Source organism: Prionailurus viverrinus, chromosome D4 (genome assembly GCF_022837055.1).
Source record: "Prionailurus viverrinus isolate Anna chromosome D4, UM_Priviv_1.0, whole genome shotgun sequence".
NCBI lineage: Eukaryota > Metazoa > Chordata > Mammalia > Carnivora > Felidae > Prionailurus > Prionailurus viverrinus.
Window position 1 is genome coordinate 75425999 of NC_062573.1, and position 13940 is coordinate 75439938.

At 46.0% G+C, this 13940-nt stretch overlaps 1 protein-coding gene across 4 annotated transcripts in view; it reads right to left on the bottom strand.

The window, feature by feature from the left end:
* MAMDC2 (MAM domain containing 2) overlaps positions 1-13940 on the bottom strand; it is a 301858-nt gene that overhangs the window by 57697 nt on the left and 230221 nt on the right. For all 4 annotated transcript variants that reach the window (XM_047831030.1, XM_047831029.1, XM_047831031.1 and 1 more), the window contains 3 exons: positions 11566-11822; positions 7695-7788; positions 603-746 (listed from right to left, as the gene is read on the bottom strand). In XM_047831030.1, coding sequence (XP_047686986.1) covers positions 603-746; positions 7695-7788; positions 11566-11822 — 495 coding nt within the window. The remainder of the gene's footprint in view (positions 1-602; positions 747-7694; positions 7789-11565; positions 11823-13940) is intronic.

Sequence of the window (13940 nt, forward strand, 5' to 3'; positions counted from 1 at the left end):
CCCACCCCCTGGACACCACTAATCTGCTTTCTGTCTCTATGAATCTGCCTATTCTGGATGTTTCATATAGTTGTAATCTAATAGGTTTTTTTTTTTTTTTTTTAAATAGCTTTTTAAAGGTACTTCTCCATAGGGGCGCCTGAGTGACTCAGTTCAGTTAAGCCTCTAACTTTTGATTTCAGCTCAGGTCATGATTTCTCGGTTTGTGGGACGGAGCCCTCCATCGGGTTCTGTGCCAACAGCAAGGAGTCTGCTTGAGATTCTCTGTCTCTACTTGTCTCTGCCTTTACCCTGCTCCTGCTCCCACTCTCTCTGTCCCTTTCTTTTACTCAAAATAAATAAATACACTTAAAAAAAAAGACAAAAGTACTTCTCCACCTGAGGGGAAGAGCAAGATAATGTCCAAAGGTTTGACTATTTAAGCAACTGGCAAATCGAATTCTAAGTTTTAAAAAGAGGCCAAACACGAGATTGCCCATCGCATTTGTTTTTTCACAGCTGCCCTTTTTTGTTTAAGTTGCCATCTTGATGGGTGTGGAGTAAGATTGGCAGCTGGAGCACTCCCACCCCCGGCTCCCGGTGGCCACAGACCCCCAATTTACCAATGCCTGATGTGTGGTCTCCGGCCCGATACATGTTTGGTTTTACTTTCACCCGGGTCCAGCCTGGACCTTCTTTGTCTTGATAAAAGTTGCAGAGATCTTCCTCGAAATCGCAGCTGGCTTCCATGGCACTGAAAGGAAGTTCTGAACAAAGGAGAACCAAAGTTAAAGAGCCAGACTCAAGGGTCTCAAGGGACTACATCAACGGGTTGACAAATACATACATATTCGTGCCAGGGGAGACGGAACACATAAAACACACAAAAAGATTTTTACCCTAATGGCATGCTGGCAGGTTAGCATCAAGCTAACATCTCAGCATGGCAGGAAAATTGTTCTTTTCCTCCCTAAAGGGATGGAGAGAAGGAGCTCTGTTCACACTCTCTATAAAAAATAAAGAAGTACCACACTTCAAAGGACATTTCCTTTCATAATGTAAAGACTGGGAACAATTATTCACATTGTTCTTCACAATTCAAAATTCATTCATAGAAAATTAAAGAGAAAGAAAAAGATAAAGATTTTAAGGAATTCTTAATTTTTCTCTAAGACAGGTATTTTAGAAATTATATTTTCCAGAAATGATTTTCCTTTGTTGACCAATCTGTGTCACCAGCACAGCTGCTGTCTGTTGATAATTGATATTAGTCACAGGAGCTGATCTGCTTGAAGAAAATCATCACTCAGTATAAATCACGAGGTTCAAAAAGTCACACCAATTTCATCACCCATACTGCTATTATTTTGGCTTTTGCTGAATTCTGGTATCATTTACCCTGGTCTATAAATACCACCTCATTTCAGATTGCCTGGAGGGAATGAGACATAAAAGATTTCTGCTTTTTTTGTGAATAACTTGGTACAGCAACAAGTGATTGTAAATTTCACTGTTCAGATCATCCGAGTCCAGAAGGGATGTGACTGCCACAGTTTGGGACACATTCAACATAGCCAACTGTGATCCTGTTCTGCAGGCTGACATAATACTGGTCTAAACTTTTAGGGCCAGAGAAAGAGGGCACTGTTTTGCATAAATGGGAAATTACCTCTAGAGAAACATTTGAATTCTGGGAGCAGTGACCTAATGAAACAGGGAGCTGTTTATGGACAAACACTCACTATACTCTCAATTCCTGAATTCCCAAAGCAAGAGAGTTTAGCCCAGATTAAAGGGGATGAAAGACGTATGACAACCAAATACTACAAGGGTGCCGAGATTCAATCTTGGTCCAGGAAAACACATAGCATATAAATAAAAATGGGAGGTGCCTGGGTGGCTCAGTTGGTTAAGTGTCCAACTTCGGCTCAGGTCATGATCTCGTGGTTCGTGGGTTTGAGCCTTGCATTGGGCTTGCTGCTGTCAGCACAGAGCCCGTTTTGGATCCTCTGTCCCCCTCCCTCCCTGCCCCTCCCCCACTCATTCTCTCTCTCTCTCTCTCTCTCTCTCTCTCTCTCTGTCTCTCCCTCCCTCCCTCCCCTCAAAAATAAACAAACATCAAGAAAAAAAAAAGACAGCATTGGGACAAGTGGTGAAATTAGTATGTGGATCATAGGTTAGTTGATAATACTGTATCAGTGCCAAATTTCCTGAACTTGTTATTAATGTTTATTTATTTTTGAGAGAGAGAGAACAAGCAGGGAAGGGGCAGAGAAAGCAGGGGAGGAGACAGAATCCCAAGCAGGCTTTACACTTGGGGCTTGAACCCATGAACCATGAGACCATGACCTGAGCTGAAGTCAAGAGCCAGAGGCTTAACTGACTGAACCACCCAGGTGACCCCAAATGTCCTCAACTTTATAATTATCTGATATCATGCTGGAAAATGTGCTGGGTTTTAGAAACTACACACTGAAGTATTTAGGGTAAGGGGCATAATGTTTACAACTTACTCTTACATGGTCAATAAAGCAAATGTGGCAAAATGTTAATTTGTAGATCTGGGTGAAGAGTACATGAGAGTTCTTTATAGTATTCTTGAAAATTAAAAAAAAATTTTTTAATGTTTATTTTTGAGAGAGACAGAGTGTGAGTGGGGGAGGGGCAGAGAGAGAGGGAGACACAGAATCCGAAGCAGGCTCTAGGCTCCGAGCTGTCAGCTCAGATCCCCACGTGGGGCTCGAACGCACAAACTGTGAGATCATGGCCTGAGCCAAAGTCGGACATGTAACTGAGCCACCCAGGCACCCCAATTCTTACAAATTTTATCTCAGTTTAAAATGTTACTAAAATAAAGTTTTAAAAACACTAAATTAAAAAAGTCAGTGACCAAAACCACATTACAAACAAACAAAAAAAGAAGATTAGGAATAAAATATTCCTGTATAATTGGATCCCAATGGTATCTCAGGAGACACACCCTGCCAAGTGTGCAAGGAAGGCATCCTGATGAGCCAGAGAGGAGATCAGGAAATAAAGGGCATTCTCAATGCTCTGTGACAGGTGGGCCTGCCCACACATTGCTAGGCCTGGCTCTGTGAGCATCCGGGAGTATCTTTAAGCCATGAAAATAAAGTCTTTGAAAAATGAGTATGATGTTCACACAGACAAGGATCCTCTGACACCAGCCCCCCCTCCCATGCAGATTTGAGACAAGGGGAGACCCCATATTGGTTAGTTACCCCTCTGCCACCTGGTAATGAAAAAGTAGATGAAAAGGCACAATCTACAGATGCCCGTCTAGTTCAGAAAATGGTGTAGTGCTCCCAAAAGCCACGCACAAAGAGAACAGCAGGTCAGTGAAATCGCTCATCAGGAATATATCCCAAGGAATATCCCCCTGGGCAACCACAAGAGAATCATAACCCATTTATTAGGTGGGCATGAGAGGCAAGAGGTGGTATTAAAACTTAAAAGTAAGCACGGATCAGTTCACTCCATGGTGACACTGAGTCACGCAGAAAAGATTTTTCTGAGAATGCGATTATATTCCCTTGTTAAATACCTAGTCCTAGAAATGGATTTGTCTGGGGTCCTGAGAAGGTCTGATAAAAAGAAAATCTCAAAAGCATAACTGAAAGCCTAAATCTTTTTCACCCAGAATGTTGCTTCTGCTATGAGATAGTATCTAATTCCTGAAGACAGGGCCAGAGGGCCTGTTTGTGACCCCAAATGAGCTCACCAGAATCTGGGGTGGATGGAAAGCCTTTGCTTAAGGCTTGTTTCAGAGCATATGGGCTGAGTGGCCATCACAGTTGAACATTAATGACCTATTTGAAGTATAGGGAGGAATCACAGGCAGTTGGAAGCCCTTGAACATCAGTTGACCAGAGAGGGAGGAAGAAAGAAAGAAAGAAAGAAAGAAAGAAAGAAAGAAAGAAAGAAAGAAAGAAAAAAGGAAGGAGGGAAGGAAGGAAGGAAGGAGGGAAGGAAGGAAGGAAGAAGGGAAGGAAGGAAGGAAGGAAGGAAGGAAGGAAGGAAGGAAGGAAGAAGGGAAGGAAGGAAGGAGGGAAGGAAGAAGGGAAGGAAGGAAGGAGGGAAGGAAGGAAGGAGGGAAGGAAGGAAGAAGGGAAGGAAGGAAGGAGGAAAGGAAGGAAGAAGGGAAGGAAGGAAGGAAGGAGGGAAGGAAGGAAGGAAGGAGGGAAGGAAGGAAGACAGTCCCCTTGAACAAGGTACCAAAAAGCATCATGATGTAAGATTTAGTTTATTACTTGCTTTATGACATTTGCACTTTTTAGAAATGAAAGGCTTTGAAGATGCTCTAATCAGGTGGAAGGAGAAGTCACTGGTAGCATGTCTCATCCTTTCCCCTGCCCCATGAAGTTCATGGAGATAGACTCAGTATCAGCCCCAGACCTCTAAAAGCTCATCAGCAGCCTTTTAATCATCAGCCCCTGCAGTGCTAGAGAGATCTGGGGTGCAGCGTGGTCTGTAGGCTGCTACACTTGCACAGCAGCTTTATTTTAGCAGGAGCCAGCCCGAAAGTAGGCAGAGACAGCTCAGAGCTGGCTTGGAGACAGAGTGAGCGAGACCTGGCGCGAGGCTGAGGAGTCTTGAGGGAGCAGGGGCTGGGCCACTGACCAGGCTGTGGAGATGCTTGAGGTCTGAGCTAAGGCAACTGCAGCTGTAACCAAGGCAACCACCGGAGCCAGGTTTCCAATCAGACATCAAGTGAGCAGTGTGCTGTTGGTGAATGGGCCAAGCAGAAATCCTTTGAAGGGTACAACCATGAGTGTCAGGACCTTTCCAGTCCCGGAGCCAGATGGGTGGACCCTAGCCCAGGGAGGAGATTGGGCGTGTGTAAGGCAGAGGAGAGGGAGCTCTTAGTTTGGGGTTGGGCACTGAGCCGGGATCCCTAGGAGTGGATGGAATCACCTGTTGGCCATTCAAGGATTTACAGCCTAAAAGGAGAGCTGATTCCTACCTTCTAGATGCTAGGCCAAACATGGTGGTGGATGGGGAGGTTGTGGGTGGAAAAGGCTTGGAAGGGAAGTGCCCTAACTCAACTAGGGGGCATGGGGAGTTGTCACTGCCCTCTGGCAGCATCCTGGGGGAATATTTGCGAAGCTACATGACTCTGGTGTTTAACACCTACGACACTGTGATGGGTCCTGGGTCTGGGAGACTGGATTAACTCTAAGCCCAACCAGATGGTGGGAATGAGATGCTTCATATGTTGAAATAATTCCTGTCTCAGCCTACTCAGGGAGAACGGGGGAAGAAAATGCTAGATCCAGCTGGGAAAAGCAAGTCTGGAGCTAACCGAGATAAGGAAAAAAATGTTGGCACCTGTTATAAAACAGAAGGGCATAAACTATTTGTGAAATGTAAGATGAAGTATGGAAACTGGAGGGCTCAGCTTGTAAGACTCAGAATCTGGCCCACAGCTGCTGAATGAAAGGCATAAAGCAGGCTCCAGCTCACCCATTCACCAAGCTGGTGCCCTTTGCTGGTTCTCTAGTTTCAATCTGACTCCTTTGTTCCCCAGGGAGTGGATGGGAGTATTTTGAAAATTCAATAAATAACATGAAGCCTCAAGGCCAAGCATTTTCTGTGTGCCATACTCTGCTCAGGCCTTCACGGACATTAACCTCTCATCTTCCCAATGGTGTGAAACAGATTCTTCTACCCTTGCCCTATACATGTGGAAACGGAGGTTAATCAGACAGAGAGGTGAATCAACATGCCCAAGGTCACACAGTTTGTAAGCGGCAGAGTAGGGATGTGAATCCAAAGTCCTGGCTCTGTAGCATAACACTGCGATCATGCAGTTAAACCATTTTAAAGAAAGTCGCTACGTTGGGAAGTTCTCAAGAGCTAACGGAGCCTTGGCTAACCTAATTACATGAAAATGTGAGTCGCCTGTGGTCCCTATGGAGGAGGAGTCTTTATGCAGGCTGAATCTTAGAGACTGAGGGGCCACGGGTGCTTTTTACAAATAGTCCTTATTTTGCTGAAATCTTTCTTTCCACCAGTCAGTGGGAAAGGGTTCACATAGATTCTGTATGTTTAAAAAAAATTTTTTTTTAATGTTTATTTTTGAGAGAGGCAGAGCGTGAGCTGGGGAGGGGCAGAGACAGAGGGAGACCCAGAATCCCAAGCAGGCTCCAGGCTCCAAGCTGTCAGCACAGAGCCCGACATGGGGCTCGAACTTAACAACTGTGAGACCGTGACCTGGCCAAGGTTGAATGCTTAACCAACTGAGCCACCCAGGCACCCCAATTCTGTATTTTTTTTAAAAGGGAGAGTGTTTCCAAATATTACTTCTAAGATGGCTCAATAGATACTGTTACCTCCCCCCCCACCCCCGCCTCTTCATCCCAACCTCTACTCCATGCAGGTATTGAATAAAAACCTCTTTTCCATATGTATAACTTGGAAATATAAAAGTTCAATGTAAATGCCTGGTGACAAAAAGGAAACTTTCTAAAAGTAATGACAAGAGGTTATGAAACTACTATTAACATCACTGAAATATTAGCTGATGAGATTAGGGAACAGTCAGATTTGGAGAAGTAAAACAATGTTGGTGTCTGTTCTGTCCAATTTTAAAGACTTAAAAATCTTTGATTACAGTTTGTATTCAATCATTTTAATGAAAATATGTAAATATGTAAACCCTGTCGAGCTCAATCTGTTTCACTAGCTTCCCCCCACTTTTTAAAAATTAGAATTAGTAAAAAAAAAAATAGCATTTGGTTTTAGCACATTAGAGTGTTTCTCTCTAATTCTGGAATAACACTTCAGCTCAAGTAGAAAATATTATCTTTCTCAGTCGCCTTGCTGGTAGAATATATCTGAGACCATATGCAATCAGACACCAACTTTTATCTTAAGTGAAAGTCAGACTACAAAGGCCATGTTCAAAAATGTACTTCTCATGCTTCTAAACTCAGAAGGAAGGCTCATTAATAACATGGGACAACCGCTATCTCCCTGGGGTCTCTCAAAAAAAAAATTCCCTAAAAGGTAAGGTCCCCTGCATTTATCTGGGCCAGCATGAATACAGTGTCGTCCTTCTCACTCCAGGGCATTTTCTAACTTACTTTGAATCGATTTGTTTACCTCGTTCCCCTGAAAGTAAGAATTCCCTCTCTTTTCCAAACACCAAGTTTATGGAAATTATAAAACTGGCCACCGTAAAAGAATGTGCAGACTTAGAAAGAGAAGTTAAATTAAGTAGGTAACATTTAGCCCAAAGCTAACTGTATCCAACACCAACATCTTTAAACGTGAAGACATTTATAGGTTTTGGATACATAAAATTGGGAAGGGTTTTTATAATTCTACTCCGTAGAGTTTGAGAGTTTTTTCCACCTACTTGGCCACCTGTATATGGATCTAAGCTATCCTTTAAAGAGAAAGATGGGGAGGAAATGTGTTTGTATTCTTTGATTTTCATTACCTAGTAGGTGGGGACGATGAAAGTTCCTTGACACCTGACAACTGCCCTGTAGGTTCAGAAAAATTAAATTCACACTGCGAGGTGGGGGAGAAAAGAGTAATGTAACAGAAAAATGACTATTCAGTTAAGTAATTTTTTAAAGGAGGAGATCACAGGAGAGTTGAGGAAATTAGAATCAATTCAAGTCCTGACCACAGGTGTCTATCAGGAAAATTCCATATGTAAAGAGGAAGAAAAAGAGAATGCTTACCTGTCTGATTTTGGCAGTGAACAGGAGAGAAAGAAATATCATCCAGGGCAACATACCCTCCTTTAGGACCATTGAAAGCAACTTCAAAAATAACCTGCAGAGAAAAAGGACGTATTATTACAGGTTTACATATTTTCTGGTAGGCTTCAGAGCTCTTAACTGTGATTTAAAATGATGTGTCAATCAAGCCAGGTGATGGCAAGTTATAAGTACTGAGGAATCATATTCCTAAATCTGAGGCAGCTGCTGTCTTGATCTCTAGTTTCTCTTAGGGAGAGGGAATCCTAAAACCTAAGTTGTATTTTATTGGTGGACTTGTACCCCTCCCTTGAGTGTATATCAGTCTCTGATAGAACTACTGAATTGACGATTTGTATTATGACCTTCAGTTAAAGAAACAACAGGCTACTCGCAGAAGGCTGGCTCGGTTCTCCCAATGCCCTTCCCACAGAACTAAGCCCCTCCAGGGCCCTTTCCCTTTTCACACATGCAACTCTGTGTGAGGGTTCTGGGCAAAGATGCAGAATCAGAGATGATTACCTGTCACTAAGGCAAAATCAGGCCCCAAATTCTATTTTATTTTTTAAAATTTTATTTGAGAGAGAGAGCATGCGCGTATGCACGCACATGAGTGCGGGAGGGGCAGAGGGAGAGGCAGAATCTGAAGCAGGCTTCATGCTCAGTGCAGAGCCCGATGTGGGGCTCAGTCCCATGACCCTGGGATCATGAACCTGAGCAGAGACCAAGAGTCAGATGCTCAACCGACTGAGCCACCCAGGTGGCCCAGGCCCCAAATTCTATGTATGGACGTTAGCATTTCAGCATGTCCAGGCACATTCCCCAAGTGGTTAGAGAGAACATGAGGTTGTTAATGGGTCGAACCCTTCCATTTTCCTCCCTTTTCTGCCGCCGACTTCCACTCTGAGGTCAGTCGACTACCTTCTGCCTGTGACCATGGGGATCAGGTGTGGCGAGCACTGCGGGGGGGGGGGAAACTGCCCCAGGGTGTGGTCCACTCCGGTGAATTAACGTGAGAAGATGCAGGGTTTGCAGGGCTTGAAATTCCAATGCCTTCAGGACCAGGCAGGTAACAGAAATACATGACGTGAGCTTAGTGAGACGCAGGAGGAAAGGGTGCAGAACGCATCCGGGAGAATGCAAGCCGGGTCTGAGGGGGGGTGGGGAGCTGCTACTCACTGCTGACATGTGGGAGTCCCACCTGAAGTGTCCGGACCTACCAAACTGTCAAGGAGATCTGGATCTCCAGATTTTTATTTGAAATCTTTGGATTTTTTCAATGTTGGCAATGAATTCAAACAGGCAAACAGACACCACTCTAGCAGTCAAGCAAATCGTTGTGGGCTAGATTTGACCCCTAGGCTTCTTAGTTCTCAACCTGTTCTAAAGAGAAGAGTGTCTCGGAGGCAGACAGACCAGAGTTCAAATCCCATTTCTGGCACTTATTAGCTGGGTGACCTTGAATATGTTGCTAACTCTTTCAAGGGCTTTCTTCTGTCATTTATAAAATAGACATAATACCTGCTACCTTATAGCACTACTGAGATTAAATGAGATAAGGTATGTAAGGCCCCTCGTATGCAGTCAGGTGCATATAGAGCTCTGTACTTAATTCATGTCTATTTCTCCAGGTTGACCGACCCCCTCTTGAACTCATATTCAGGTTTGAGCCTCATTAGCCACTAATTAGCTCAAACAGGTTCCTTCCCTCCACCAGGTGTGAGTTTCTCCAGTTTTGAAAGAAAGAATGTGGACACGATGGTCATGTTCAGCTTAACGACAATGGTCCCACAGACACCTGGATTCTGCACAATCTAAGAGGGGCCTTGGAAGCCTGTCGCTGGCAAAGGTCGAGGGAAGGCCGAGAACAAGAAGGGGACGGACGTGGATCAGTGGGAAGGGGCAATGGAGTCCACACACACAGCCCAGGTCCATGACATTTCATTTTCAGGGTGCTCGCTGATAAAGTGAACGACAGAGCTTGATCTTACTGGTGGAGGGAGAATATTTCTGATCAGAATTTGCGAATCATAGCCCATGTGCCGATGCATTCTCTCTTGTTCAGAAAGGGGGTCTCGGGTGCTTGTTTTCCTTTCTAAGATCCGTTTGAGAAGACAGCGACATTAAATTCACTGATTTCTGCAGAGTGAGTCTCTTTTGCTGGCAATTACCAAGTGCAAACAGTAGCAGCATGAGTCAGACCTGCTGGAGCAAAATCACGCACCTGTGAACCAAAAGGGTACAAACTAAAGTGCAGTAGTGTCCAGAATTGTGACTTTTCAAGCACTGACGGAAAAGAAAATCCTGCAGTCTCACTCACACAAATGCCGCCCAGGGAGTTTATGGTTGGATGGAAGGAGTTTGCAAAGAAACGGTCGTCACTGCGCGTGTGACTCATTTGACTTCAACAGAAGGAAACATTTCTGAAACAGTATGTGCATTTCTTTTCCTCTTTGTAACTCAAACTCAGAAAATTTTCCACTGGGCTGCAAGAGAGGATCAAGGCTTCATCCGACTTTGGGAGAGGAAATAGCACACGTCCTGCAAAAGGCAGTGTGTTCTCTCTGGAGCTGTGGGGGGGGGGGGGGGGACAGGAGAGGATCTGAAGGGGGCAAGGGGCGTGGCAGGCATGTCTTCAGTAGCTAGAACATGTCACAAACCAGTCCAGTCCCAAGCTCCAGTCTCTGAAGCTCCACATCAGGTGAGCAGATGGCACCTCTAAAAAGCATGCAGGGAATAATCTACTTGTTCTGCACTTTAAAGGGGACTAGGGAAGATACTACGAAAAGCACAAAGCTAGGAAGGGGATATTAACAAACCTGCGGTAACTAGGACTCTAGGTACAGCTCCAAACCTGGAACCACAATGTTGCACCCACTGATTCTAGAGGCCCTGGGGTGGCGGGGGTGGGGGTGGGGGGGTGGTAGTGGTCCTCGGACAGGGCTGGGCCTCTGCCTTCAGCTCTAGGTCAGATTTCAGTCCAGAAGTTTCCTAAGGGCTTGGCACTCACCAGCTGTGTGACCCAGATACAAAATATCAAACTGTTCGGACTCTCTCTTTTCTCCTTCCTTATCTATAATTTGGGGATAATCCTATCTCCTCTGGAGTGTTTCAAGTACCGGAACACACACATAAATATAAATACTGTATGTGCTTCAAAAGAAGGTCTGCAAGGACGAACACCAGAATGTTAGTGTTCTCATCCTTGTAGGGTTAGTCTGGGGGGGTTTGGTTTTGCTTTCCTGAAGTTTCTAATTCTTCTGCATGGGATATTTATCACTCGTGCAGCTACAAAAGTTTTAAAACTAAAGTACCAAGGCTTGTTTCAAATTGGGGCCACGACCATAAATCTATTTCTAATTTTGATGACATTACTTATACCCTCAAGGAGGAAGGAAGAAAATAAGTTGGCTTCTCTCTCTCTCAAGACTCTTCACTCAAGTAAGGGGAAGCTTCCTCCCTGCTCACAGGAATGGAAAGCCAAGAGTGGGTTTCACTCAGAGGACGTTCATCTCTTTGGAACTCACCAAGACCACAGAGCGAGGTTCCGAGGGGAAGTGGGCTCAAGAAATGGAGTTGATTGACTGGCTTTTTCTCTATCTGTCCTTAAGAAGAGTCTTGGTAGAAAGTGAAGATGACCAAGCAGGAAGACGGAGGAAGAGGGAAGAGAGGAGAGAGAGGAAGAGGGAAAAGTAAGGGGAAAGCAGAGGGGGCCAAAGAAGGGAAAAGGTAGACGGACACGCACGGAGAAGAACAGACGAACGTGGCCGCTGGTGTCGCCCGATCGCCAGGCCTGTGCGCCTGCGCAGAGCAGTGCGGCCAGGGCCCACGTGGACACACCTGGCGGACCTACCTCCATGGGGTACGGCGCGCTGAACTCCACCTCAGCAAGATTCCACACACCATTCCCTGGCTTGTCCATTTTCCAGATTTCCTCGTAAAGGCCAGCCCCATCCCGAGTGTAGAGGGAGAAGATATTGTCATTCCCCTGCTGGAGTTGGTAATAAAACGACAGGCAGCCGGACATGGGGGCCGTGGTCATCGGGGAGATGAGTTGCGCCACCTCCTGGAAGTGCTTGACGTAAACCGAGTCCACGTACATGTAGTGGCCTGAAAACCACACAGACGACACGCTGCGTTAAGACAGGCCTGGCGGGTGGGGGTGGGGGGAAGCGGGGGGGTTTCAGAGGATGCGAGACGATTCTGGCCGGGAGAAGTGTGGCCGCGAGCGGGTGGGTGTGGCGGCTGGGGAGGGGGTGGGGGCAGGGGGAGCGCGAGGAGCTCCACGTGCTCTGCCAAGGACGGGACAACACCCACCCCGTCTCTTTGCCTCACTTTCGGTTGAAGTGAAATACACACATAAAAGGTAGAAGCGTCAGCTGCAAAGTGCTGGAATGTTCGGGAGCTGAACACAGCTGTGGAAAGAAACAGAACATTACCCCGGGAGGCCCCCCCCCCTCTCCCAGGCTTTCTGTTGAGTTCCCAGATTTCTAAGAACATGCCAGGCATACCATCTGTTCCTTCAGGGGCACAGGGGGCCCCTCCTGTACATCTTTACAATATACACAAAATGTCATGGAGTCTTTTTGGAGAGAAACTAAGATTTTGACTTCAGACGAGATTACAAATTGTGCCTAACAGAACATGTAGACAGGGTTGGGATTCGGGTGTTGGGGCTTGGGACACCACTCTTGGCGAGGCCTTGGGGGACTCTGGGCCCGGAGGCTGACCTCCCTCAGAGGCATTTTGTGAAACAGAGAAACCGGGAAGCAGAAGGCAGTGGGGAGTGGGGGGTGGGGGGCGGGGGGTGGGTGGGGGGGGGGCGGGGGGGTGGGGGAGCCTGGATCTGGCCCTGAAGAGACCTGAGGTTGAGTCCTGCTGGGACCTCATGCAAGTTACTAAACATCTCTGGGCTTCAGTGTCCTGATCGCTACAGTGAGAACCACATACTCCCCTCCCAGGGCTGATATGAGCATTCAACGAGATTATGTTCGTGAAGTGCTTACCATGGGCTGGCACGTTGTAATTGCCTAACACAATTATAACGAAAGGAATGTCATTAATGATTCTGGTACCGTGCCTTCCCCATTGTCTGTTTTGTGTAAAGGGTGGTTGTTATTATTAGAGATTTAAGCTGCAGTGATGGAGGAGGGCAATGCAACGTAGCTTCAACAGAATGACCTTTTGTGTTTATGAGTTCAGAACAATTACAGCTTAATATATTTCTTTTAGTACATGGTGACTATTAACAATACTTCGTTTCATCCTCAGCAGTAAGGGGATTAGGAAGAATATATACCATCATACACCGGATACTTGCTTTGCTTCTAGACCACCACCCGGTGTGCAACAGGCCCCCAACAAATGATTATTCAAAGCACAGACCAGCCTCAGAAAGCTTCTCACTCAACAGGGCAGAGGGGACAGGTGGATACATCAGGGCTTGCTTTCTCCTGGCAGCAAATTGCTCAACCCCCTGAATCATCTCCCTTGTTGAACTAGAATTTCTCTCGGCATCTTGCCAGGCCATGCAACTCTGAACAAATGGCGATCACAAACTCAGATGACCGGAGGGACCAGCCAGATCAAGTATACAAACTGAAGTGAAGCGGGTCAGGGAGAAAACAGAGTGATCAATTAGTTGCCAACATTTGAAATCCTGTTTCATCAGCAATGAGAAACAGAAATCAAGCTCCTCTAGAAATACATCAGAAAATCTGATAGCGCTGAGCCCATATTCTCGCGCTGCAGCGAGCCCCTGGCGTAAGGAGTGGCGGCCCCTCGCAAAGGCCTGTGTTCTCTGGTCCCAAGACTGACTGCATCCTTCCCTTTGCTACCAGCTGATGCCCCAACATCCAGGCTGGGGCCTCAGGCTTTTCCCACTGAAGCTCAAAGTCTAAATGTTCATAGAAAATCTATCCATCTGAAAATGATACCCCAGTATTAGTTTGCTAGTGTTGCTATAATACAGTGGCACGAATCGGGTGGCTTAAACAATGGAAATATATGTTTTTCCCACCTCTGGAGGTGAGAAGTCTCAGATGAAGGTGTGGGCAGGACTGGCTCCTTCCCAGGGCCGTGGAGAATCTGTTCCACGCCTCTGCCCCAGCATTGGGTGGTTGACTGGCAATCTTTGGCCTTCCTTGGCTGATAGATCTCTGCCTTCATAGTCATGTGGTGTTCTCCCTTTGTCCAGGTCTCTCTCTCTGTCTGCCTCCCCCTCACTTT